General features: G+C 43.3%; 1 protein-coding gene, 1 long non-coding RNA gene and 2 other non-coding genes across 6 annotated transcripts in view; all 4 read right to left on the bottom strand.

Annotated features, from left to right (window-relative positions):
• Nucleotides 1-7,248: 7,248 nt before the first annotated feature.
• Nucleotides 7,249-11,482, bottom strand: LOC142451242 (uncharacterized). Its single transcript, XR_012784975.1, has 3 exons — nt 11,353-11,482; nt 8,989-9,019; nt 7,249-8,324 (listed from the first exon to the last, which is right to left on the bottom strand). It is a non-coding gene; the product is annotated as an uncharacterized LOC142451242 (long non-coding RNA).
• On the bottom strand, nt 8,695-8,900 carry LOC142438294 (small nucleolar RNA SNORA73 family). Its single transcript, XR_012782695.1, has one exon. It is a non-coding gene; the product is annotated as a small nucleolar RNA SNORA73 family (small nucleolar RNA).
• LOC142438297 (small nucleolar RNA SNORA73 family) lies at nt 10,584-10,787 on the bottom strand. The gene has a single exon (XR_012782698.1). It is a non-coding gene; the product is annotated as a small nucleolar RNA SNORA73 family (small nucleolar RNA).
• A 4,801-nt stretch (nt 11,483-16,283) lies between the features above and the next one.
• PHACTR4 (phosphatase and actin regulator 4) overlaps nt 16,284-23,717 on the bottom strand; it is a 110,995-nt gene continuing 103,561 nt past the window's right edge. For all 3 annotated transcript variants that reach the window (XM_075553132.1, XM_075553137.1, XM_075553125.1), the window contains 5 exons: nt 23,487-23,542; nt 22,303-22,364; nt 20,834-20,971; nt 20,044-20,120; nt 16,284-18,559 (listed from right to left, as the gene is read on the bottom strand). In XM_075553132.1, the coding sequence (XP_075409247.1) occupies nt 18,544-18,559; nt 20,044-20,120; nt 20,834-20,971; nt 22,303-22,364; nt 23,487-23,542 (349 nt within the window). In that variant the 3' untranslated portion in view covers nt 16,284-18,543. The remainder of the gene's footprint in view (nt 18,560-20,043; nt 20,121-20,833; nt 20,972-22,302; nt 22,365-23,486; nt 23,543-23,717) is intronic.

The raw sequence follows: 23,717 nt of genomic DNA, 5'->3' as shown, positions 1-23,717 counted from the left end.
ATTGACACAGTGACTGCAGCAATGAGCTCCAACCTACCAACAATTATGAGCATGGCCCAGGACCAGGCAGGGGTTCATTCTATTGCAGTCACTGAGTTAGAAGCAACCTAATTTGACCTAACAATAATAACAGCAAGCACAGCCCATCTCGAAGCGCTGCTCTTGAGTGGGAATCTCTTACCATTCTCACTTACATTTGCCTATGTGATGGGCTTCTCTTTTCAGTAAGATGCTGTAATATTTTTTGGAGTTCTAACCTGGGGTTCTCTGATCTTGTCTCTCTGCTGTCTTTTCCCTAAGACCTTACTCATTCAAAGGCTTAATATAGCAATAAAGATTATCATTACCACCTCTTTTGTGAAACCCTTGAGTTTCTTAGCCACAGAAATATTTCCATGTCCATTAATTAGGTCACCGATTCTTTTAAAAAACTTCATGATGTAAGAAAATGAGAAAATGGAGGTTGAACAAAGTGCATTAAATGGATTTCCCTATTACCATGAGGCAGGGAGCAGACAAGCTTCTTTTTTTTTTTTTTTTGAGTCTTCAGCCACGACGATTTATTGTGCACATTACATCGAGCCACAACTGCGGGCTGAACGAGTCCAGAATGTCTTAGGGCCGGGGCAAAGGCTCAAAGCCGGACCGGTTATGAGAGGAGGTGACGGGTCTCTCGGCGATCGAATGGCGACCGAGTTGCAGATGCGGAGCCGGTGGGGAGCGCCCGGTCAGCAGCTTGTAGCAGTGTCCCGGCCTCAGGCACTCCCTAGTCAGTCCTGCAGCTGTGGCTTCGGAGGGGCGCCTGGTTGTTTACTTGGACCTCTGCCTCATCTTTCTTCTCTTGCGCTTCAGTCTGCGCATTCTCTTCTTCCTCCACTTGGCTCTCATGGCTCGGAGGTTTCTAACAAGATGGCGCTAAAACCCAGAGAGCCAGACAAGCGTCTATAGTCCAACCTTCTTTACCTAGTCTGACATCAACCATTCCTCTCATATGACTCTACATCTATGTGGGGCTCAATGATTCACTGAATTGGCTACATAGAACTCACACAGACAATACTCATGGGTAAGAGGGTTCATTAGGGAAGTTAATAAGTTACCACAAGTCAAGATCATCAAACAGTACGGATCTAGTCATTGGTCTCCTAGCTAAGTCTCTCCAGTTCTTAGCCTATCAGCCAAGTGGTAAGCAAATCTGTCTCTGGTTCTTAATCTCTTAGCCTTGTGGCCCCTTGGTCCTTGCCTCCATGAGAAAGGAAGCCATTCCACCTATTACTCTGCCCCACAGTTCCATAGTCTCCTGCTAGATGAGAAGGTACCCAGTGTCCTCTGATTCTCTGTGCCAGCCTCTGATGCATCTGGTCTGCCAGCCTCTGATGCATCTGGCTCCACCATTCCAATGGAGATCTTGGGCAAGCTCTTCCAAAGTCATGAGCTTCTCTCTTATAGCCAGTGGGGATGGTAACAGTCCCCTCTATTAGTGTTGCACATACTGTTTGCATAGTCCCACCCAATCATTTGGTGGAACTTACAGACACTTGGGTACAAGAGTTTATTAAGACATTTCACTGCACCACACAGGTGAAGCAAGCTCTATGACATCACCACAAAAATGGTGAAAGAAGACTTGGATGTCTTGTTCAGGGCTGAGCTGTCACTTTGGAATGAGGAAAATCCTTTTGGTCGGAACTCTACTCCAGGTTTCAGCCCAACATCTCTACCTAGAATATCCAACACTTTTAACATGTTGGATTCTAAATAAAATGTTACTTTATCATGAATCTTTGTCTACCCCCACCTTTAGCTTCCTTACAGAACCTAAAACCACCACTAGAGTGAAACATAAGAAAGGAAAACAAACCAACAGCATGCACACGAAAATTAAAGCCAAAGCAGCCTGAATAAAGAAAATAATAAAGATCAAAGTAGAAATCAATAAAATAGAAGAGTCAAATTTAACTAGGGGTGGTTATGTGCCAGGCACAGTGCTTAGCACTTGGCTTCTATATGTGGGCCCTACTCGTGAGGATACTGCCACTAGTAGAAGGGCATTAATTGGAAAATAACTATAAGTGCTAATGATCATAAAGTAATCTAAGGTGTCAGCCCTTCACGTTGGAGGCCATTCGGTATGCTAAAGAGAACAGAGGTCAGGTTGGTGGCTCTAAAGACTAGCAGAACCTCAAATCTCATTCAACATGATCTTGGGCAAATTAACTTTTTGTTTTCCTTATTCTAAAAAAATGGATTTAATATAAATCCCTATTATGAGGTTTAGAGAATCCTGGCACATGATCAATCTTTATTAAAGGTGGCGGACAATCCTATAAATGGGGATTCCATCAGAGGTGAAAGTATGCAAAGACACACAAGGATGAGGAAGCATGGTCAGGAAGGGCCTCTTCTCTGCAAGGGAACTCTGCTCATCTTCCCAAGTGTCATTTTCCAGTGGCCAGGAAACTAGGCACATAGGCACTGATATAGTCAAAGCTTATTGTGCCAACCTGGCTGTGGGGTTACTTGAAGGGTGGAGAGATAAATGACTCAGTGAGGCTAGCCTTTCAAGTTCTCGGGTCTCTTGCTTTGTGATGGTTGGATTAGGGTGCAATTGCCTTAGCCAGTTCCCTACTTCAGCTGGCAAGGCTCACTTCCTCCAAGACATCCCCCCAAAGCCGCATGGACCTACTCTGATGCAGCCTTGGGTGCTGGAGCAGCCATGTGGAGACCCTTGCCAGTGCTGAGATGCTTACATGTTCACTGATTCTGCTTTCCTCCTGCAGTTGGCGTCACAGTGTATGTTTTGTGAGATGGAGGACTTTGTGGATTAGTGTTGGACATATGGGTTAGTTGGATTTGTGGGCTTGGGCAGCACTGGGTTGGGATGTTTTCTTGATGTGCATTTACCCTATATATAAAACTTTCTCTTATATATGAGTTTCTGTGGATTTGTTTCTCTACAGTATCCAGACTAACACAGGCATTATAATTCAAACTAAGTTTTCATGGTGTGTTAGACAGAGTTCTCTAGAGAGAGAAAACCAGATTGCTGATAATTATATATATATATATATATATATATATATATATATATATATATATATATATATAGAGAGAGAGAGAGAGAGAGAGAGAGAGAGAGAGAGAGAGAGATAACACAAGAAATGAACAGTTAAATTATAAACAGATTGATATATAATACAAGAAATGAAGTCCCTAATAAAATGCTAAAAAAAACCCATAAAGTTCGTAGAAGAAAAAAATAGGGACAAATTTAGGGACCTTAATTTATGGTATAGACTAATAAACATAATTGAAATATTAAAAAAAGAAATCAACAGTTAAATTATAAAGCAGTACAAATGGCTCAGTGCGACTCACTCCTGTGAGAGAGTTGTGAGGCACTAGCTGTCCTTCAAGTCTTGAGGGCCATCAGGTAGTCCTCTGTAGAGAGTTAGGCTATCCCAGCACAGGCAGCAAACAACAAGGCAGGTCACCATCTGTCAGCCAGGTCCCCAACAGTCAGTCCTCAGCTCCAGAGATGTAAATTCCAATTGTGTGATCTTAAAGGGACCTCAACTACAGCGACACAGTCCACAGGCTAGGTGTCCCACAGGTAGTGTGCCCTTTAAATTGAGGCACAGAACAAGCAAGGCAGCTGCACACTGGTCCGATGATTAAAGAGCGAGAGACAAGAAAGGCGAGGCTTACAGAGCCACGTATCTCTCTGTCCTTCAATTAATCCCACTTGTGTTTATCAGCCAGGCTGGCACAATAAACTACCTCACATGGTGTAGTGGTTACCAAATCAGTCCACTGCCAAGTATTAAACCAGTTGGAAATATGGTTCTATTTTCTGAGGTGTGGTTTGGTAGGTAGAAGCGCTAACATAAGGCCAGCATTTTGAAGCCACTAACTGCTACAAGAAAAAGGAGGCTTCCTCCTTCCATAGATTTAGACTTGGAAACCCACACGGGCAGTTTTACTTACTCTGCACACAGGATCGCTGGGAGTCAGAATTTACTTGAAGGCAGTGTTTATGGTGTTGCGCGTTTTCTATAGCCAATTACCTTAGCTCAAATTCATGCACTGTCTCTTACCAACTGTGTAACTTGGACAACTTTCTCAAAGCTTCCACTTTTTTAATCTGTGAAATGGGCACAAAAGATCACTCACCTTTTAAGAGATGCATAATTGGAAACATACATATGCCATCCTTATGTAGTGACTGACATGTAGGAAATCCTCAATCCATGATTTTTATTAATTCAAAGTACATACATCTCTGGGGGAGGGAGGGGAAAATGAGAAGCTGATATCAAGGGCTCAAGTAGAAAGAATGTTTTGAAAATTTTGATGGCAACAAATGTACACATGTGCTTGCACAATGGATGGCTGTATAGATTGTGGTAAGTTTATGAATCCCCAATAAATTTTTTAAAAATTGCATACATCTCGTGTTAGGCTCAGATTCTGGTTATTACCTGTGTGATCTTGGGCAAGTTTCTAATTTTTTGAGCCTCCTTTTTGTCTCCTGGAAGGCAGAGTGGTTCGATTCCAGTTATACCAGATTTTGTAATTAGATCAATGCTGGCAGATTGCATTTATTCAACAAAATTTGCTATTATAGCCCAGTTCTTTGCTTGGGGAAAGGCACAGGAAATTTTTTTTTTTTTTTTTTTACTAAACCATTGTACTTACTCTGTGCCAAAGTTTACTAAACATCTTACACATTACAACCTTTATCATCCTTATTCTACAGATGAAATTGTGGCAGAGTGACTTGCCCAAAGTCACATGGGCAGTTAAGTGCTGTCAGGATTTCAACATAGGCAGTTCAACTCCAAGTTAGTAACAACCACAATGGGACACCCAGGTATTAACATCTGGAGGTGGTTTTCTTGTGCCATTTGATGTTTCAGTTACATCTGCACATGAGGGACTGCATTTCTGCTTGGTTCCACCCAGAGGATCTGAATGGAAGGTTTCCTCTAAAACCACTGGTTGAATTGAAAAGGTTTTACCAAGCACCCCTTTGCTATGAGGGTGTGTGTGGGAGTAGCCCTAGAGTGTGGTGGTTAGGGACTTGGTGGCTAAATGGAAGGTTGGTGGTTTGAACTCACCAAGGCTTCTGAGGGGTAACACTGTGGCAACTGGCTACTGTTAGAGTTTCAGCATTGGGAACATGGGGCAGTTCTGTCCTACGGGGTCATTAGGAATTGGAATCCGTGGGCTAGGGGTAGCCTGGTGAGAAATGCAGTGAGAACTAGACACAGAGTCTGGTGGTGCTGTGAAATCAGGCGCTGGGCTGTAAACAGCAAGGCACTGCATGAGAAAGAGGAGGCCATTTGTTCCCATCAAGAATTACAATCTCAGAAACCTCAAATAGGGCTGCCGAGCTGGAATTGAGTCATTGGCAGTGGGCTTACCCAGGATGTGGAGTCACTTAAGATTATTTGAAGCGCTGGGGTGGTAACAAGAATCAGTCAATAGAAAAAAATAAAAGATTCAGTCAATAGAACCCACCAGTTGTTTCTGCAGGAAAATATGGAGCTATAAGTTTCAATAAAAATTTATGTCCTTCACTGGGCCTCCACTCAAGTACTCCCTCGATGCAAGAATACTTTGTTCTATTAAATTGACATTTCATGATTCTCACCTTCCCAACACGATCTCTGGGGTGCATAAGCAAATGTGTAGAAAACTGATGGAGCCCAGCTATCAAAAGATATAGTGTCTAGGGTCTTAAAGACTTAAAGGTAAACAAGCAGCCATCTAGCTCAGAAGCATCAAAGCCCACATGGAAAAGCACACCAGCTTGTGTGATCACAAGGTGCCAAAGGGATTAGTTATCAGGCATCAAAGAAGAAAAAAATCTTATCATTGTGTGCTCACCTTCCCAATACAATCGCTGAAGACAAAGCAGGTGAATAAGCAAATGTGGTGAAGAAAGCTGATGGTGCCCGGCTACAAAAAGATATAGTGTCTGGGGTCTTAAAGGTTTGAAGGTAAACAAGCAGCCATCTAGCTCGGAAGCAACAAAGCCCACATAGAAGCAGCACACCAGCCTATGTGATCATGAGATGTTGAAGGGATACGGTATCAGGCATTAAAGAACAAAAAAATCCTAACATTGTGAAGGGGAGTGCAGAGTGGGCACCCAAAGCCCGTCTGTAGGCAACTGGACATCCCCTTACGGAAGGGTCACAGGGAAGAGGCGAATCATTCAGGGTGCAGTGTATCAATGATGAAACATACAACTTTCCTCTAGTTCCTAAAGGCTTCCTCCTTACCCACTATCATGATCCCAATTCTACTTTACAAATCTAGCTAGATCAGAGGATGTACACTGATACAGATAGGAACTGGAAACAAAGGGAATCCAGGACGGATGATCCCTTCAGGACCAGTGGTGAGAGTGGCAATACCTGGAGGGTGGAGTAAGAGAAGGGGAACCGATTATAAGGATGCATATAACCTCCTCCCCGGGGGACGAACAACAGAAAAGTGGGTGAAGGGAGACGTCGGACAGTATATGAAAAAATAATTTATAAATTATTAAGGGTTTATGAGGGAAGGGGGAGCAGGGAGGGAGAGGAAAAATTAGCTGATGCCAGGGGTTTTCATGGAGAACAAGTGTTTGGAGAATGATGAGGATAGTGAATGTATAAGTGTGCTTTATTATACAATTGATGTATGTATGGACTGTGATGAGTGTATGCGCCCCCAGTAAAATGATAAAAAATGTACAAATTTAAAAAAAACCAATTATGTCCTTGGAAATCTTATAGGGCTTCTGTCCTCTTGGGTGGTTTGAGTTTAAATTGACACTATGGTGATAGGTTTGGGCAGTACCCAGGATGAAGCCACCCACAAACCATTTCCCAACAATATTGAAAAATGGGATAACAGTTTTACTGCATCCTTTAAGGCATTTTATTAGGACACAATATAACAAACCATTGATCACACAAGATGGTATGCTTCATCCATGGGCTTTGTTGCTAATAAGCTAGTGTTAATGGTGCTAATTTCACTCATTTAATCCTCGACCAACTATATTGACCAACAGAAGTCAGGTATAGTTTATAAGGGGATGGGAAGAATTTAACAAGCAGAGCAGCCAGTGCCTGGAGACAAGTGCTCAGGGGCTAATAAGATATTCAAGCAATCAAACATTAACCAGAGGTGGCTTCCTAGTACCTTTCATAGAGATTTAGCTAAAAAAACAAACCAAAAAATCCACCAATATGTAAATATCATCTTTATTTTATAAATACAAGACTTACAAATGTTAGTTTAAAAAAAATGGAGTTAAAAGATGAAAAAATACACATTTTCTCAGTATAAGGTCCATCAAGTTCAATACACACTCGCAAACAATGCTTTCAGCTGTTTAGTCAATCCTAGGTAATTGAGGGTCACAGGAATTTAACCAGGTCAATGCAGTATTTTGGCTTTCTGAATATTCTCATACAAAAACCAGAAAACAAAACACAATTCCACTGTCCTAGAGAAGATTCTGACTCATAGTGATCCTCACGTTGACTTGGTTTAAGCTGAAATAAACTCTCGATGGCAGTAGAGTTTAAAAAATTGTTCTTTGGTTTTCCACAAAGTCAACAAGCAAAATGCCTCGAATACTCTAAAGACTGTTCCCCATGAGCTATCCAATTGACTGGAATGGTCAGCATTTACACTTCCACCTCTTGGTAGCCATTACTTTGACTGTTCTCATTTCCTCTAACAATTCTTCTAAGAAATGCTTCAGGATCTTGATCCAACGTATTAAAAATTTCCATCGAAAGCACTGCTCTTTTCTTTAGCTGATCTGGTGTAACAGTTTTGGCAGCCATGAGAAGAGTTAGTTCAACTTTAATTTTTCAGTCAGAATTGTGCAAGCTGAACCAAATGAGATGCCTATGGTATTGGCTATTGTGTTTTTTTTATTAATTTTTCTGGTATTGGCTATTGTTTCTAGTGTTAACTTTAATCTTTTTCAATTAGAGCACAATTTTTCTTTTCCTCACAAATTGATGTGGATGGGCTTTCACTGCAGGTTACATTTTCAACATCATCTCCCTTTTTAAAATGAGTTATCCATTTGTAAATTGCTGACTTCTTTGGGGCACTGTCACCATAAACTTTTTGTAAAGCATCAATGATTTCACCATTTTTCAACCCAAGCTTCACCATGAATTTGATGTTTGTTCTTGCTTCAAGTTTTGCAGAATTCATGTTGCTCTGATAGGGCTCTTTTGAAGTCGATGTCTTAGTGCCGCAAATGAGATGTTCAGACACCATATAATATTTAAGTATGCGGTTACCTAGGAGAGAAAAAAAATCCATGCAATTTAAAAATCCTTTATACAGCAGTTCTGAAGGTTTAAAATTTACATCGCTAACCAAGTATGACTATTTTCTACTGTGATGACCCTTAACACTTGCTTTAAATGTCAGTTTAACAAACTCAAATATTGATTTTGGGTTTCCAGTAAAATTTTCACGTCTTCAGGCTCTCTGGAAAACATGCACACTGAACTTTAGGTACCTAAATGATGTGTAAAAAAAAAAGGGAGGGGGGCGTCCTGTCCAGAAGGTAAGGCAGATTCCTCTCCTAAATGAAAACATAAAAATATATATAGGTTTAGACTCCTGTTAGAGCTTCTTCAATGAAAAAAATTTAACATGTATTAGACAGGTTTCCTGCATGGTTTCTCTCCTCAGTCATTGTCCACAGGACTCTGAGAAGCTGTAGGAATATGCAGGTTTCGGCTCCAGGCCGGCTTCATCTCCAACGTTGTGGAAAAGGACTGTACATCATTGGACCCTGAGCCCTGTGTTCCTCCATGCCACCTGGACAGAGCCCGGGGAGAGTGACCTCCCGGGAGTATCCACGTTGGAATGTCACTAGTAATTGCAAACAGATTCATTCAAAGGTAGAACACTCTCACCTTTTAAAATATTCCCAAGGACTTTCAGTTTACTCACCTTTGTGTACAGATGTCAACTTGAGATTGCTCTGTTAAAAAAAAGTTAAGTGCACTGAGGTTAGTAATTGTTTTAACTAGTCCAAAACTACATTAAATAATTGCCATTGTTCTATATGGTTTATCTACTACATTTCCTCATTTTAAAATTCTCCATATATCTCTCCCTCAGATGGTGAGAATGCAGAGGTGAAAATCTTAGGCTGTTTTACCGAGTTGAGTAAAAACAATTCATCACAGAATAGGACAATACATCTAAGAAATTGTCAACATGCTTACAAAAATATCATAAAATACATGAGCCGGTTTATATCAAATTCAGAAACAGTAATCAATGCTCAACGGAATTACAATAATTGTATAACCTGTATCTATCAAGTTAAGCAGTGTTCTGAATCATGGGACTCAACGTAGAGTATGTGTAAGAACTTCGCATGTAAGGTTAATAGTTGTGGTATCGCGGCTTACCCAACATGCCTCTTCTAGGTATAGTCTTTCTAACTCCCACCCAAAAACGGTGGGGTCAAGTAGATTGGTGTATTTTTCTTTTTCCTGATGAGTATGGGTAAAACAAGGTGAGGAAGGATGCTGATATGATTCATTTGTGATTGGCCAGGGGTGGAGCTGATCTTTTGTACCCCAAGACTGCTGCTTCTTGAACCTCGATTTAGGAGTCAGAGCTGTGACAGAAGAGAAGTGGCAACAGCAGAATCAAGAGCCAGAGCACTGGGCACAAAGCCCACCTGGCTAGCAGAACTGAGTGCCTTCAACTAAGAGGCTTGCAGGCAGAGTGGGGTGCCTCTGACACTTAACTGAGAGAGCTAAATTTGATGATCCGGGAAACTAGAGTTGAGTGCCTCTGGGCTGATGCTTATGGCAGCGTGGTGTGCCTCATGGTTTTAATCAGCAGTACCAACAGAGTTTTGTGGCATGGCTGAGTAGGGCAGAGGTCAAGGGGTGGCTGCACCAGAGGAGGTATACCTACAAACATGGCTGAGCCGAGGTTGTCCTGATCAAGTCAATGTTATGCACATTTTTGTTCCCAAATTGCAATTTGCTACCTTCCCGAATAATCACTATAATCTTGACCTTGTCTGTGAGTTGTGTGTTGACATTGTGAAGAATTACCAAATGCAGCAGGGGTGTAGAGAGGATTTTGGGGTCGAATGGTTGGTTTCCACAATGGTAGAGAAATCTGTAGATAGAGGTACCATATATACTTGAGTATAAGCCGACCAAAATATCAGCTGAGGCACCTAATTTTACCAGAAAAAACCTCCATTATGCTGAAAAACTCAGTGTACACATGAGTACATATGGTATGTTTGACCTCTACCTCACAGGAATCAGCATTAGGGTGATGAGTTTGATTTTCCTACTCCCTTGTGAGGACAGAGCACCGCAGACAACTCACCCACATTAATTTTACAACGGCCCTCTCTCAGGAAGCATCCTGATATCCCACACAAGAGCGAGCGCACACTCACCTTAAATTCGGGCATTTAGATTACTGAACATTCTACAAAAAACATTAAAGAAGAAAACAAGTCTAACTCATCATGGAATAGAACCTAGACTCAGAGGGGTGTACAGGAGGGCTGCTTCCTGCGTGGTTTGTCTCCTCAGTCATTGTCCACGGGACCCTGAGAAGCTGTAGGAAGATGCAGGCGCAGGCTCCAGGCCGGCTCCATCTCCGACGTTGTGGGAAAGGACTGCCCGTCACGGGGCCCTGAGCCCTGTGCTCCTCCATGCCACCTGGACAGCGCCGGGGCGAGGACCTCCCGGGAGCATCCACGTCGGGGAGCTCACGGTCGCCCCGCTTTAACTCACAGGCGACCGTAGGAAGCAACGACTTCAGCTAGACGGCAGCAATTCCCTGGGAGGTCTGGAAATCTTTAAAAGCGTGTGCACCAAATGCGGGGCTAAGAGTGAAGGGCACTGGCGTTTTGGGAACTTTCAACGAGCTCCCAGGCAACCACGGGCGCACGAACACTCGTGCGAGGGGAGCTCAGCGAAGGAGCGGGCGTCACTGTCAGCCCGACCAGAGCTCCGGCTTAGCGGCCGCAGCCGGGAGGGTCTCCACCCCCAGGGGAGCCCCAGACACGGGGAGGTCGGGGAGGTGGCCTCCGCCGCATCTGCGCGGGCAGGGCGCCCAGAAGCAACGAGCAACCGGGAGCTGCGGCTTCCAGAGCCGCGAGGAGCGGGCCGGCGGGCGGAGCGGCCCCGGGGAGGCCCGAGCCCAGCGCTCCCGGGCGCGACTTCGCGCGTCCTCGGCGGAGCTGCCGCTGAAGGGCAGCCTCGCAGCGAAGGCGGTGCCGGCAGGACGGGCACCTGGCGAGGGGCGGACCCGCGCCCACACACTCACCGAGGCTCGCCTCCCCTCAGGGCCGAGCGACGACAAAGAGTCCAGGTACCCCACCCAAAGGGCGCGGCGGTTGAGGAATGCCTATTGCGCCTGCGCGGTAACCTGCGCAGTGAAGGCACCAGAAACCGCGAAGGGTGCTGGGAAAGGACGGCAGGTTAGGCTCCGCCCACCGCCCGCTGGGAGCCCCCTGGCGGCCCTACGCTGCCCGACAGCAGTGCGGAGTCGAGCGACCCCCAGGGACAGAAGCTGGGTTTTGTTGGTCGGCGTCCGCCCCCTGGGCCACTCCGGAAGTCTGCTTCTGCGCATTCAGTTTCCCCAGTGTGGCTGTAGGCAAACTTCCCCCAAACACTTCGGTACATTAGGTGTGCAAAATCGAAGAAAATATCTTGAGAAAGGTAAACCGTCTGAAGAGGGGTGAATCTGCTTTGTTACCGGCAAAAACATCTGATACATGCTAGAGAAATCAGACGGAAGTGCTCGTAGACGAACTGGCTAAAATAAAAAGAAAAACCTAATAGAAAGCAAAAGGCAAGTTTAGCGTCCTTAAGACACCAGTGATATGTGAAATGTTGCCAATAGGGCACCAGGGTGGGCATGGTCTCTGACGAATTCATGCTAGGTACATGGGGTGTTCACGGCCGGACTACTGAGTAGAAACGTAGTTAATGAATCTGTGTTATTAAGGAATCCCGGTAGGGGCGTAAACGCCAGGGGCTCAGATGCTAACCTGGCCACCTACCAGAAAACCCTATGTAGTTCTTTCTACTCGATCACATGGGCTTATGAGTTATCAACGACTAGACCATCACCTAAGAATGACCTTGATGAAGATGTAAAAGGCTCTACCCAAGTAGCCATCGTTTTAATATTGTGTGACAAAATGTGCACATTAAGCAATTTTGTTGAGCGTGCTTGGTTTTCAGGAAAAGTACTTAAGTAATTGAATTGGAAGTTAAATAGTTACATTTCCCACTGAAAACCACTTATGCTTGCCAGCATGGCTGATGTCTTTTTCCAGTTGTTTATCTACATAAGAATATATTTTTTTCCAATACTTAAATTAGCACAAGGGATTAAGAATTCCTACCTACTGGCTGCTCTTATTCCCTGAAACTCTAGGACAGCGGTTCTCAACCTTCCTAATGCTGCAACCCTTTAATACAGGTTCCTCATATGGTTGTGACCCCCCAACCATAACATTATTTTTGTTGCTACTTCATAACTGTCCTTTTGCTACTGTTATGAATCGTTACATAAATATCTGATATGGAGGATGTATTTTCATTGTTACAAATTGAACATAATTAAAAGCATAGTGATGAATCACAAAAACAATATGTAATTATATATTGTGAAATATTTATTTCTAATTACAAATAAATTAAGCTTGATGTAGCATGGGTAACACTCTTTACACAGGGTATGTGGATGTGTCTGCATGTGGGCGACTGATAGAGGAATGGTGTCTCCGTTCCTAATAACATCAGGAATAATGTGTTTTCCAATGGTCTGAGGAGATTCCTGTGAAAGGGTCGTTTGACCCCCAAAGGGGTCGAGACCCACAGGTTGAGAATCACTGCTCTAGGGAGTCTGTCGTGACCATGGCCACTAAATCAGAGGAGGTAGTGTAAGGTTTCTCTCTCGGGGACTAGATTTCAGCCTCGGTCCTTGGCTCCACACGAGAAAGATTTCACGCGGAAGCCGGGCTCCTGATCCAAGTGAATTTAATTAAAGTTCAAAGAAGCATCAGGTTTTACGCGGCACCCATTAGGATTCCTTTGACCATGCGGCCTGGCAGAGACTGCTCCGGGTCACGCAAGGATCTCTCTCCTCCCACGAAGACGACCAGACCGCCCAAGCAAGCCCCTCTCCTTCTTGGTTCCTGCCTTCTTAAGGGTTCCCGGGAGAGGTGTGGTGAACGACCCCAAGTCGATCCCATTGGCTGAATTGCAGCCACCTGGCCCAAGTGGGCTGCTCCAGGTGTAACGCCCATCTCCACCCACTGGCGGGGAAAATCCAGCTTTGTCCTTTCCTGGCTCCTGGGCATGCGTAAATGGACTTCCCAATTCCCTAAACTAAGCTGCCTAACAGTAGCATCTGTGGATGGGAGTGTTGCACTAGGAAGTCTTCATCAGGGACGTGCTTCAGCAGACCTGAGGAAGTGTTGAAACAGAGAGGTCTATGGGCAACTGACCCAGTTCCTTCAACTGAAAAGTGTCATTGAGAGACTTGAAGATGCGAAGCCCTTGGAATTAGGCATGCAGGTGGATTTAGGCTGGAGCATCTTCATTGATACAATGCTCCCAGACACTTTATGGAGCTACATGGCCCTTAGGTATGGTTTTTACTTGGAGCTGACATTGAGAGAGGCATTGATTCCAAGAGCTCTCTCCTTACAGAGCTCAGCGACAGCCTTACCAAGAACTCCAGGAAGATCAAGGCCCAGATTCACAAGTTACTGCAGGGACTTAGAGAGCCACAGGCCTACAGGATTTCCCCAAAATATTTTGCCACTGACTTCCCGACATTAAAAACCTGAAGCAAAAACAAATCAAAACCTCCAGAGTGAATACAGAAGCAGTTTTGAGAACCCAGCTGTTTTATATCAAGCTAGATGTGAAAGGGATTTGTAAGACAGACAGAAACGCCACTGCTCTTCTCACTGATTATTTTTATAAGAGTTGTTTTCCCTAAATAAATTTTTAACACATTTTACAACTTTCTGTTTTGAGTTCAATATATTACCTATCAATAGCTATAACTCACAGAAACAAAAGTTCTTTGGGGTCCTCAATAATGTTTGTGAAGAGGCCCCAAGAGAAAAAATATTTGAAAACTGGAAGTTTAGTGGAAGACGATTGTGTTTGTCAGCATTGAGTTCCTTTTTAAGTATTCGTTCTACATTTACTTAGTTGGTATGTGTGTGTGCTCAAAAAACCCCATTGTCCATTCTGACTCCGGAACCAGGGTGGTTTAGTGGTTACGCAAACTGCAAGGTCACCAGTTGAAAACTACCAGCCGCTGTGAAGAAGCAAGAGATTTTCCGCTCCTGTAGTTAGTCTGGGGAACCCAAAGGGCAGTTCTATCCTGTTCTACTCATAGGGTGGCTATGAGTCTTTGTGCTAGATATCGGGACTTCTGAAACAAAACAGACTTTTTCGGTCCTTTAGAGCTTACCACATCTGGGAAAGAGACATGAGGGCAAGTTGTACGAGTGTTTGTTGAGTGCTGTAGAGTGCTGTATGTATGCTTTGTACAAACCATTCCCGCAGAGGATCGGAACAGTCTAAGGGCTCAGAGCACTTCACTTGTGATTGAGATTCTGGTTCATGGTGACCCCACGTATGCTGAGTAAAGTGCTCCAGAGTTGTTTACAGCATTTTAAGAATACTGTTTTTACTGAAGGTATACACAAGTTTAGGTTCCCATTCAACAACTTCTGCACAAGTTGTTTCCTTATATTTTCATCTTTGTTTTAAAATAATTGTTGACCATTTGCTTTTATATAGGTCTAGTGTTGTTTTGTGAACCCATTTGTTATTAGCTGCAAAGTGATCTGGTTGGGGTTTTGTCTGAAGGGTATCTCAGGGCAATAGTTTTGGGAAGTCCTCCCATCTTTTTTGAACATGGGGTTCCATTCCATCATTGTTCCCCCATTCTACCAGGGTCCCTTTTTTGTGGCCCTGGTCAAAGGTCAGTGGTGGTATCTGGGCATCATCTAGTTCTTCTGGTCTCAGGGTAGATGAACTTGGAGTTCTTATTCTTGAGTCTGGTTTCCTTTCCTTTTCTTTTCAGCACCAAAGTAGAGATCAGTAATTTCATCAGTGATTTTTAATCTGCTCAAGGTCTGGCTTGTGTTTCTACCACTTCCTAATGTGTGTGGTGTGCTGTGAGCAGCATAGCCAAGAAATTCATTTTCTGATTTTTTTGGGATTCCTCAATTCATTCTTTGTTGGAAAATGGATAAATTATCATTAAAAAATTATTAAGCCCTACCTCCCCCCATCCAGAACATGGTCATCACAACATGAGGAACTGTATGAAAGGTAGGTTGAGAACCGTTGCCTTACAGTTACTCTGGGAAACCCATGAGTGATCCTACCCTCTCCTACAGGGTCACTATGAGTTGAAAACGACTCATTGGCAATGTTGTGTTTTAGTTTTTAGGATTTCCAGGAAGGCCCACATTGGAGCTGCATAGTATAGTGTGTGTTGACTGTGGATGATGTAAGTGTACACAATGGTGAGATCAGATCGTGGAAACACAGGGGCCTGGCCGAGGCTATTTCTATGTGTGTGTTTACCCAATGCCTTGAGGGAATGAATCACAGGGCCTGGGGGCTTAGGACAATGCAGCTGTAGGAAGCTGACGACCTTTGATAAAGGGTAATATGCTAGAAACAAGGCCACTCTCTGAAGTGACAAGTAGTGAGTCAGTGATGAGACCATCTGGATTGACTGGGCTGCTTGCCAGAGAGAAGTGCATGGCGGCCACGGTCCTTTCGTGATGCCACCTGAAGGGGATGGTGTCCAGCCTTGGTCAATCCTTGGAGAGGGACTAGAGCGGCTAGGAACTCAAATATAGAAAGAGTGGTTACGTAATTTGCTTTCACCTTGACGAAGTAATACTACCACTTAATTTGGGATAAAGCACCTGGGCTAGTACAGGGAATGGCATTCAAGGTGGCTTCCTAACTTATTTTTCCTACACATACACAAACATGACCCACCCACCCTTACCTCTAGCTATATTTAATGTGCTTTCTATTATTCTTTTTACCTCAAAGACCTCTCCTTGTGTCTCATGTCACATTTTAGTGCCTTTTAAAAAATACCTAAACTCAGTTTGGAATACGGAAGGACTTAAAAAACACAAACATTTTATATTTCTTTAAACTTTAAAATACTTTAATAATTAATATTGATATGAAGACTGATATACAACACAATTATTTATTTTACAAGGAGATTCTATACATCATGGAAACATCTTGAAGTACAATACACCAGGCTTTTATTTCTTTACATTATGATTATGAATTGTTAATTACAGGGACAGAAAAAAATTTATTAAAACAACAAAACACCTAGAAAGACTTGACCTCCCCAAAGTGTCTTGCTTCAGAGGAGCACAAAGGCGATGAAAGATGAATGGACTCTCTTGGTGGCACATAGAAGGCAGGCAAGTCTGTTTCAAGGTTGGCACATTAAGAAAAAGGCAGTTTCTAAAGGAAGGATTTCAAATCGTCATATCACACCACAAAGATGCTGGCATCAGCCAGCGAGTTTTCCAGCCAACAGGAAGGAAAGGTGAGAAGTTAGCAGATACTGTGTGGTCACCTGACAGATCAACCACCACGGCGCACTGTCTTCCCCTCAGTCACCCTAAGGTGCACGCGTTCCACGGAGACACAGACCCGTTCTCTCTCTCGAGTCACCAGAGGAACACACATTCTCTGGGGGCTTCTTACCACACACACAAACGATACTGCCTGTAAGGTCATTTCAGCTTTTTTGTTTTGATCTAACATTCTGATTCTTCACCAAATTTTATGCTGACATGAAAGGAGAAAAAAAGAAAAAAGAAAACCCTAGGATGAGTTCAAACAGAAGTAAAGTCATGGAGCACAGAGCATATCAGAAGAAACCTAGTAAACAGCTACGATTTCCTGACCATTAGCGTAAAAGAGCCAAGTTCAAGTGCAGGCACGGCTGTTTCCTCCACTTCGGGTGCACAGGACTTAGAGGGAAACAGTGAGGCTGTATGGTTTTCTGTAAAAATCAAAACAAGTGACAAGCTTGTGTGTCATGATATTATTATGTATCTTACAAATACAAAAGAGGTGGGGTTGAGCTGAGGTCCAGGCAGCAATGACAGTGGCTATAGCTTAGAAGAGGAAGGACGGTGGCAGAAACCGCAGAGAGGTTCACTAAGAGGATCAGTGTTCGGAGCCCAGGAGGAGCACTGAGGAGAAGAAATCCTGACCAGGCCCCTTTGGTTGCTTCCTGGAAAGTCTCTTGCAAACCTCTACCCCACATCCCTTCGGCCCAGGTGTGGGGCCAATGGCATTGGAGTGCTCCCCCAGAATTGCAGCACCTGTTTCTGGAGGAGGACCAGCTCCCGGTCAGTGCGATGCAGAATGAGCACGTGGTACACAGGAAGCACCACAGTCTATACAATTTCTGTCCGTTTTCTGCCAAGTTGGCATGACTATGAAAGCTTTTTAAGTTTGTTTTTGTATACAGGAAATATACACACTTTCTTATTTTATGACTTTAAACCCGGTTGCAGCTTAGACTCTTTCACAGAGAGTACAAAAGTCTCCATATTTCTTTACAACTTTTTATAAAAAATTAGGGGGAATCTATGCCCAAAAGGGGAAACATACTGGCTCCTGAGTTTCTTTTCAGGTTTGAGTGCCGAAGGAGGAATATATTGCTACGTTCTAAGAGGTTTCTCCCCCCACTGCTGTTGAGCTGAATTCTAACTCACAGTGACCTCATAGGGCAGAAGAAAACTGCCCAAGGCTAGAAATCTTTATGGAAACTGACTGTCACATCTTTCTCCCATGAACAACTGGTGGATCTGAATTGCAGATCTTTCCGTTAGCAACCCAGTGCTTAAGCACTGCGCCACCAGGGCTCCCTCTGATAGGAGTAGCACACTGCTTGTCAACTGACATGCCGGTGCCACGGATGTGTGAAAGCTTCCCTTGAAGACCCAGCGCCTCTAGAAGAGGCGTGCCCCACTATCCGTTAGACCTGATGGCTGGAACTCCACGCCTACCAAGTGGTCTCACAACCAGGGCAGACAGGCAAGGCCAACGGAGTGAACTGTGCCCTGGCACAGGCCGTCATCTTGACACGCGATGTGGTGCAGCCAATAAAACTCGGAACTTGCAGATTATCCGGGACTTTGGTGGCTGGTGAGGGAACCCCTCAAATATGGGGCAATGTAAAAAGATTAAAAAATGTAACCTGTTCAGTTGCGCCCCGAGGGCAGCACAGGAAAATCCATTCCAGTGAAATGCTACATTCATAGAAGTGCTATTTAGCCCTGAACTAGACCCCGGGGACCCGGTGTGGCCTGGGAGGCTGGGGAGCACTGATGTCCCTCAATGTCATGCTGGAGGATGAAGCAGCAAAGCTGCCAGTTTCAGGGTTGTCATTTAGTTCTCCCAAGTTTCAGCATCATGGGCGATGGTAGCTAAAAAAGAGGAGCACAAAGAGCCAAGTTACCACAGACTGGAGATGCGCTGTTATTGTTAAATCTATAGCAGTAAAATGGTACATCTTAATTTAAAACAAAACCAACTCTGCCTTAGCTTCCTGTAGCAGCTGATATTCCCCCTCCCCTCCCCTTCCTTTCAGACACTCTGGGCTTCCATGAGGCTATTACCCCTTAGTTCTTCCTCTTCATTGCTTTCCCTCAAAATACTTTTCTGATTCTTTCCCCTCTGCCCATCCTATGAATAAAAAAGCATTTCCCCCACTGTCTCATTTCAAGTCTTGCTTTTCTCCTGAACCCTAAGACTGGCACAGGTATGTAATTTATTTTTAATATCTTTACTCTTTTTACAGCAAACCTCACATTTGTTATCACATCTTCTTTCAGTTAGTTTCTTCAAAAATGCTCTGACAATCACATAAAGATACTTTCAAAGCCCCAAATTCATTTGCAGTGTCCCCATGTAAACTTTTCAAATGTCAAAGAGCATTGTGAAAGAGATTTTAGCAGCTGTACTTAGGTTAGAATGTAACCTCTTGTAATTAGAGCTCCCTTTGGATTAATTTTAAATTAATTATAATTTTAAAACATTCTCTGCTTTCTTTGGTCATTGTTGTGGGTCCTTTTCTGCTGGGTCTTTGTGGTGCATGTTTTTCTGTGTAGGGTAGGGTAGTCGGGATGGGTGGATCTAGGAAGACAGCAGCTGGATTAGTAATTGCCTGGGCAGGACGGAAGGGAGGGGGGGGGGATGAGGAGTCAACAGCAATGGGCACAGGAAAGAACAAAGTGTCCCAAAGGTGAGTGTGGTGGAGACGGCACAGCCCTTTCAGCATGTCTGAACCACTCGACTGCATGACATGCTAACTGGAGCTAAAAACCTAGGACCAGAAAAGAGACTTTCACATTAATTCCATTTTTGGCTGGCTGATGTTTAGATATTCGATGGCTCCTTAATCATAAAATGTTATTATGAATCAAATGATTCCTTGGCAAAAAGATAGCTAATTCAAGAGGTTTATATTCTAAACTGGTAAGATAAATTGTGTAGAAAGAACTAAAACCAGAAAAAGTGACAAAATGTTCTCCGTCTTGTAGAATCTCCTCATATATAACCTGCGGCGGGTTACGTTCCACAAGCCATTCATTCCTTGCTCCCAACCTGCATCTTCGACTGACTAGCAACTTTACTGAACTCTTCTGAGTTTCGGTTTCTTCACTTACAAATGGAGATCTTATTAGGAGTTGCATTTGTTAAAGATTACATAAGAAAATACATATTAAATGCTACACTCAAAATAATTCTTCTCGTCTCTTTCTCTTAAGGTTGCTTCTTCTTGTAATCACCAGCGAGCATACGTCCTTACAACCACATCGTGAGAGCCCTTCATCTCTGACTTGTGTGCTTATCTGCATGTGTTCAGGGGCTCCACTCTGCTCCGAATATTTGGGTCTTTGAGTCTTACCGTGTAAAATGTTTGCTCTCTTCGTGAACCTCCATCTCAGAGCTTTTAAATTCATTTAGTTCTTTTCTTATGGCAGCCTGTGGAGATGAAACAAACACGCTGTACTATCATTTCCGTTTGCCATACTCTAGGAATGAGATTTTTTGTTTCTTCTTAACTGTCTTTACTTTTTGAGTCACCCAAACTTCACTGGGGAACCAAGAAAAGGGAAAGAAGCCAAAGTCACAGTGTGACCTCAGCTCTGAGTCTGCTCCTTTAACATCTTTCCCGATGCCATTCCTAAGAACTCTAAGCTCACCATTTAATCAAATCCTTGAAAAACTAGAAAGAATCATGGAGATTCTAGCTTTTACAGTACCACAGACTAGAAAATGTTCTCCTAATTACAACTGTAAACTGCATAGTTACTCAAATATATCCCCCAAACATATCTGATACGCTTTATTTTCTCCAAGTTATTTTTCTGTCCTCTAGGATGCTGTACAGATTTTCTTTTCTTTGGTTACATTTTGTGTCCTGATTTGAAATTTAATGTTATCTGAAAACCAGAAGCATTGTTTATGCTTATTCCTCCTTTAACTAGCATCTCCATCCACCACCATCGAGCCACTTCGGACTCATAGCAAGTCTGCAGGACAGCGCAGAAGTGCCCCACAGGGAAGCCGACTGGTGGGTTCAAACTGCTGGCCTTTGGGTTAGCAGCTGAATGAATGTTTTAACTCCTACACAGGTTAAGTGTACTGAATCCTTCAAATAAAGAAAAAATTTAAAAAGCAAGCTTTCTAGTTACCTTGTCAGCAGGGGTTAGTTTGGTCCAAGGTTTGTCAGCACGCCGGTCATAATCTTGAGCATCTGTTACCTCGACATATTCATTAAACCTTAGAATCTTCCTGGCCAGCAGTTCGGCCACAGTTGGCCTTTGACTGAGCTGAAAGAAATGGAACTTCTTATAGTTTGCTGTGCCTGGAATTAGGCATCAATCACAAATGCCAATGACCTCTATCCCAGGGCTCCCTCTTACAGGGCACACTGGGATCAGCAGGGTAGCTGTAAATACTTCTGATGCCTGGGTCCTCCTCCCAGAGATTCTGGAGGCGGGAATTTTTTTAACAAGCTCCTCAGTGCACAGATAAGATCAAGAACCACTGTTTTCATCCAGTGATTCTCCACTGCTACAAACTGGGTCGGGGATAAGGCCTGAGGCTCTGTCTGTGAACCACATTCTGGATAGCAAAGCTTTTGTTAATGGGAAGGGCTAGAGCTATAGATACATATACAAATGCACTAGAAAATGTATACATTGAAAATGAAAGCAATATTTATTAGTGGATATTATCAAGTGAACATTTCCTTTTAACATAATCTCCAAGGTAGTATATTCTGTAAATATTATGAGTTGAATCTGCATGAATGGGTAATCTGCTGAGTCTGAAGGTACTAAGTGCCTCCAGAGCTACTAACGAGGCTTACTTTAACAAGGACCTTTACTCTGGCTTAGCAAGGAGCAGAAGTGAGAGAAATCAGGAAGAGAACTTAGAACAGATCAGAATATATGGGAGGCAATTATACCTTATCTTAAAAAAAAGAAAAATCACTGCCATTAAGTTGACTCTGACTCACACGGCCTCTATAGAGGGCTTTTGCGACCATCTGTCTTGCTGGGAGCAGAGCGGCCTGGCTGTCTCTCCTGGGATAGCTGGTAGGTGTGCACTGTCAACTTTGTGAGTAGCAGCCCACTGCTTACCTCACAGCACCACCAGGGTGACCCAGTGCAGAAAGGATGGAGGGATAACCCCAGGGGTAAAGCCCACATAGGCCTGGGACAGAAAAGATGCTTTCCAAATGGTTTTGCACCAGGAAGAAATCAGTTTTTGACACTTAGGTTTTACTAAGGGTCAGTTTAAGGTAGTTCTTTCTTTGATTATAAAACTACCAAAAAGAGGCAACAACTAGCTTGCTTTACAAAGCAAGCACTACACGGCCTTGTTACAGCCTCCTCTCCAACAGGCTATGATTGGCGCTTACATCTCTCAAAGGAGAATGAAAATGTGTTTGGTCAAATAAATATTGGGCATCTTCTTGTGCAGGGCGTCTCCAAACATTTAAAAGCATGCTCTTGATAATGTGCTGTTTCCTCTATTTGTAGTCTGTTTTAATTTTTGGTGCGATCTATACGACTTCAAGTCAAACTAATTTTTTTCTAGCAAACATGTCATCCAACTCCACAGCATCCAGTCAACAGACACACGGTGACAGTACCTTTCTAGTGAGGCGACGCTTGATCTCTCGCTTTTCAGCCTGACGATCAGCTTCATTTTTAGCTAAAGTTGAGAGTAAGAAAGAAAAATAAATATTAAGAATGAAACTTTGCATAACGTTTTAGTAACAACAGTAAAGATATTTCTTATAATACTAACTGTGGAGAGGGCTGATGACCATTTCCTGGCCAGACAGTAAAGTCCAATACACAGGAGCAGAAAGAAGCCAGCACACGATGGTGCCAAGTCTGGTCAGCTGCCTGTACGGTAACTGCCCACAGGCTAAGTAGTCTTCGTTACAAATGGCTACATTTTAAATGGCTTTGTAACTACTTGCATTAATAGCCTCCTTTTTATTTCTTCACCGGTGAAGCTGGAAATATTTACTATTTACTGGTTATGAAGCCGTTTGTAGAGCCCTGCTCCACAGAAAGCACTAAGAATGGACAGTGGAGATCACACTGTTCAATGGGACAGGTCTGTAGAAGCTGCCGCACATCAGCGACAACTAAGTTATGCATATCCAAATAGAGTTGAGAGCAGGGGGGGTTACTGGTCAGAAATTGAGCATGTACACAAGTATCTTTTGGGAAGACTACACCTCTTCACTGAGGTTTTCATGGCCAATTTTCACTCTATAACCAGAAAAAGCAAAACAAAACTGTAGTAGGTTAAAAACATCGTATCAAAAATTTAACTAGATATACAGGACACAAATGTGCATATAGAAACACCAAGATAAAAAAAATCTTAATGGGCAAGGGTAGGAGATACAGGAAGACTTGCTGTACGTGGGATTTGTTTTAGACTCCAGTTCTCAGATCCCGCTAGGAACAGGAAGGCTCCTCCCACGTGCAAAGTTGTGTATCTTATTTCCTTGCAGACAGACAGCTGGACCACACCTCTGTGCTCTCAAATGCCCCCAAATGCCCCTGCAGACCTAGGATCCGGTGAGAACTTTGTAACAAATCCTTCTGAGGCGTCTCCCAGCATACTAAACACAATGACATCTTCTACAGGAAGTCTGCAGGGAATTACATTTCTTCAAGGAAACAGTTCTCAGTCCTTCCCTGGCTGGACTGCTCTGCTTGGCTCTCTGAGCAATGCTTCTCTTCTTTGTGCAGCGCAGTGAAGTCAGAAAAACGCAGAGAAAATCTACACAACTTTGTTTCCACAATGACTTACGTTGCAGTATATTTCTCTGTTCCAATTCTTCCGCTGTTGGTCTTTGACTTAGTCGACTATAAAGGAGATACACATGAGTTACTGTCAGTGTTAAACCTCCCGATCTTGTTTATAAAGATTTCTTTTTTGGTCTCTGTTTATATTATAACCCACAAGTATAAAAAATAAACTTTCAACTTGATAATAGTTCATTTGCTTATCTGATTCAATTTAAATAAAAACAATGTTACA

This window comes from Tenrec ecaudatus, chromosome 1, assembly GCF_050624435.1.
Source record: "Tenrec ecaudatus isolate mTenEca1 chromosome 1, mTenEca1.hap1, whole genome shotgun sequence".
In the NCBI taxonomy this organism is placed as follows: Eukaryota; Metazoa; Chordata; class Mammalia; order Afrosoricida; family Tenrecidae; genus Tenrec; species Tenrec ecaudatus.
Note: the sequence above shows the minus strand (reverse complement) of the source record. Positions and strands in the feature narration are given on the sequence as shown.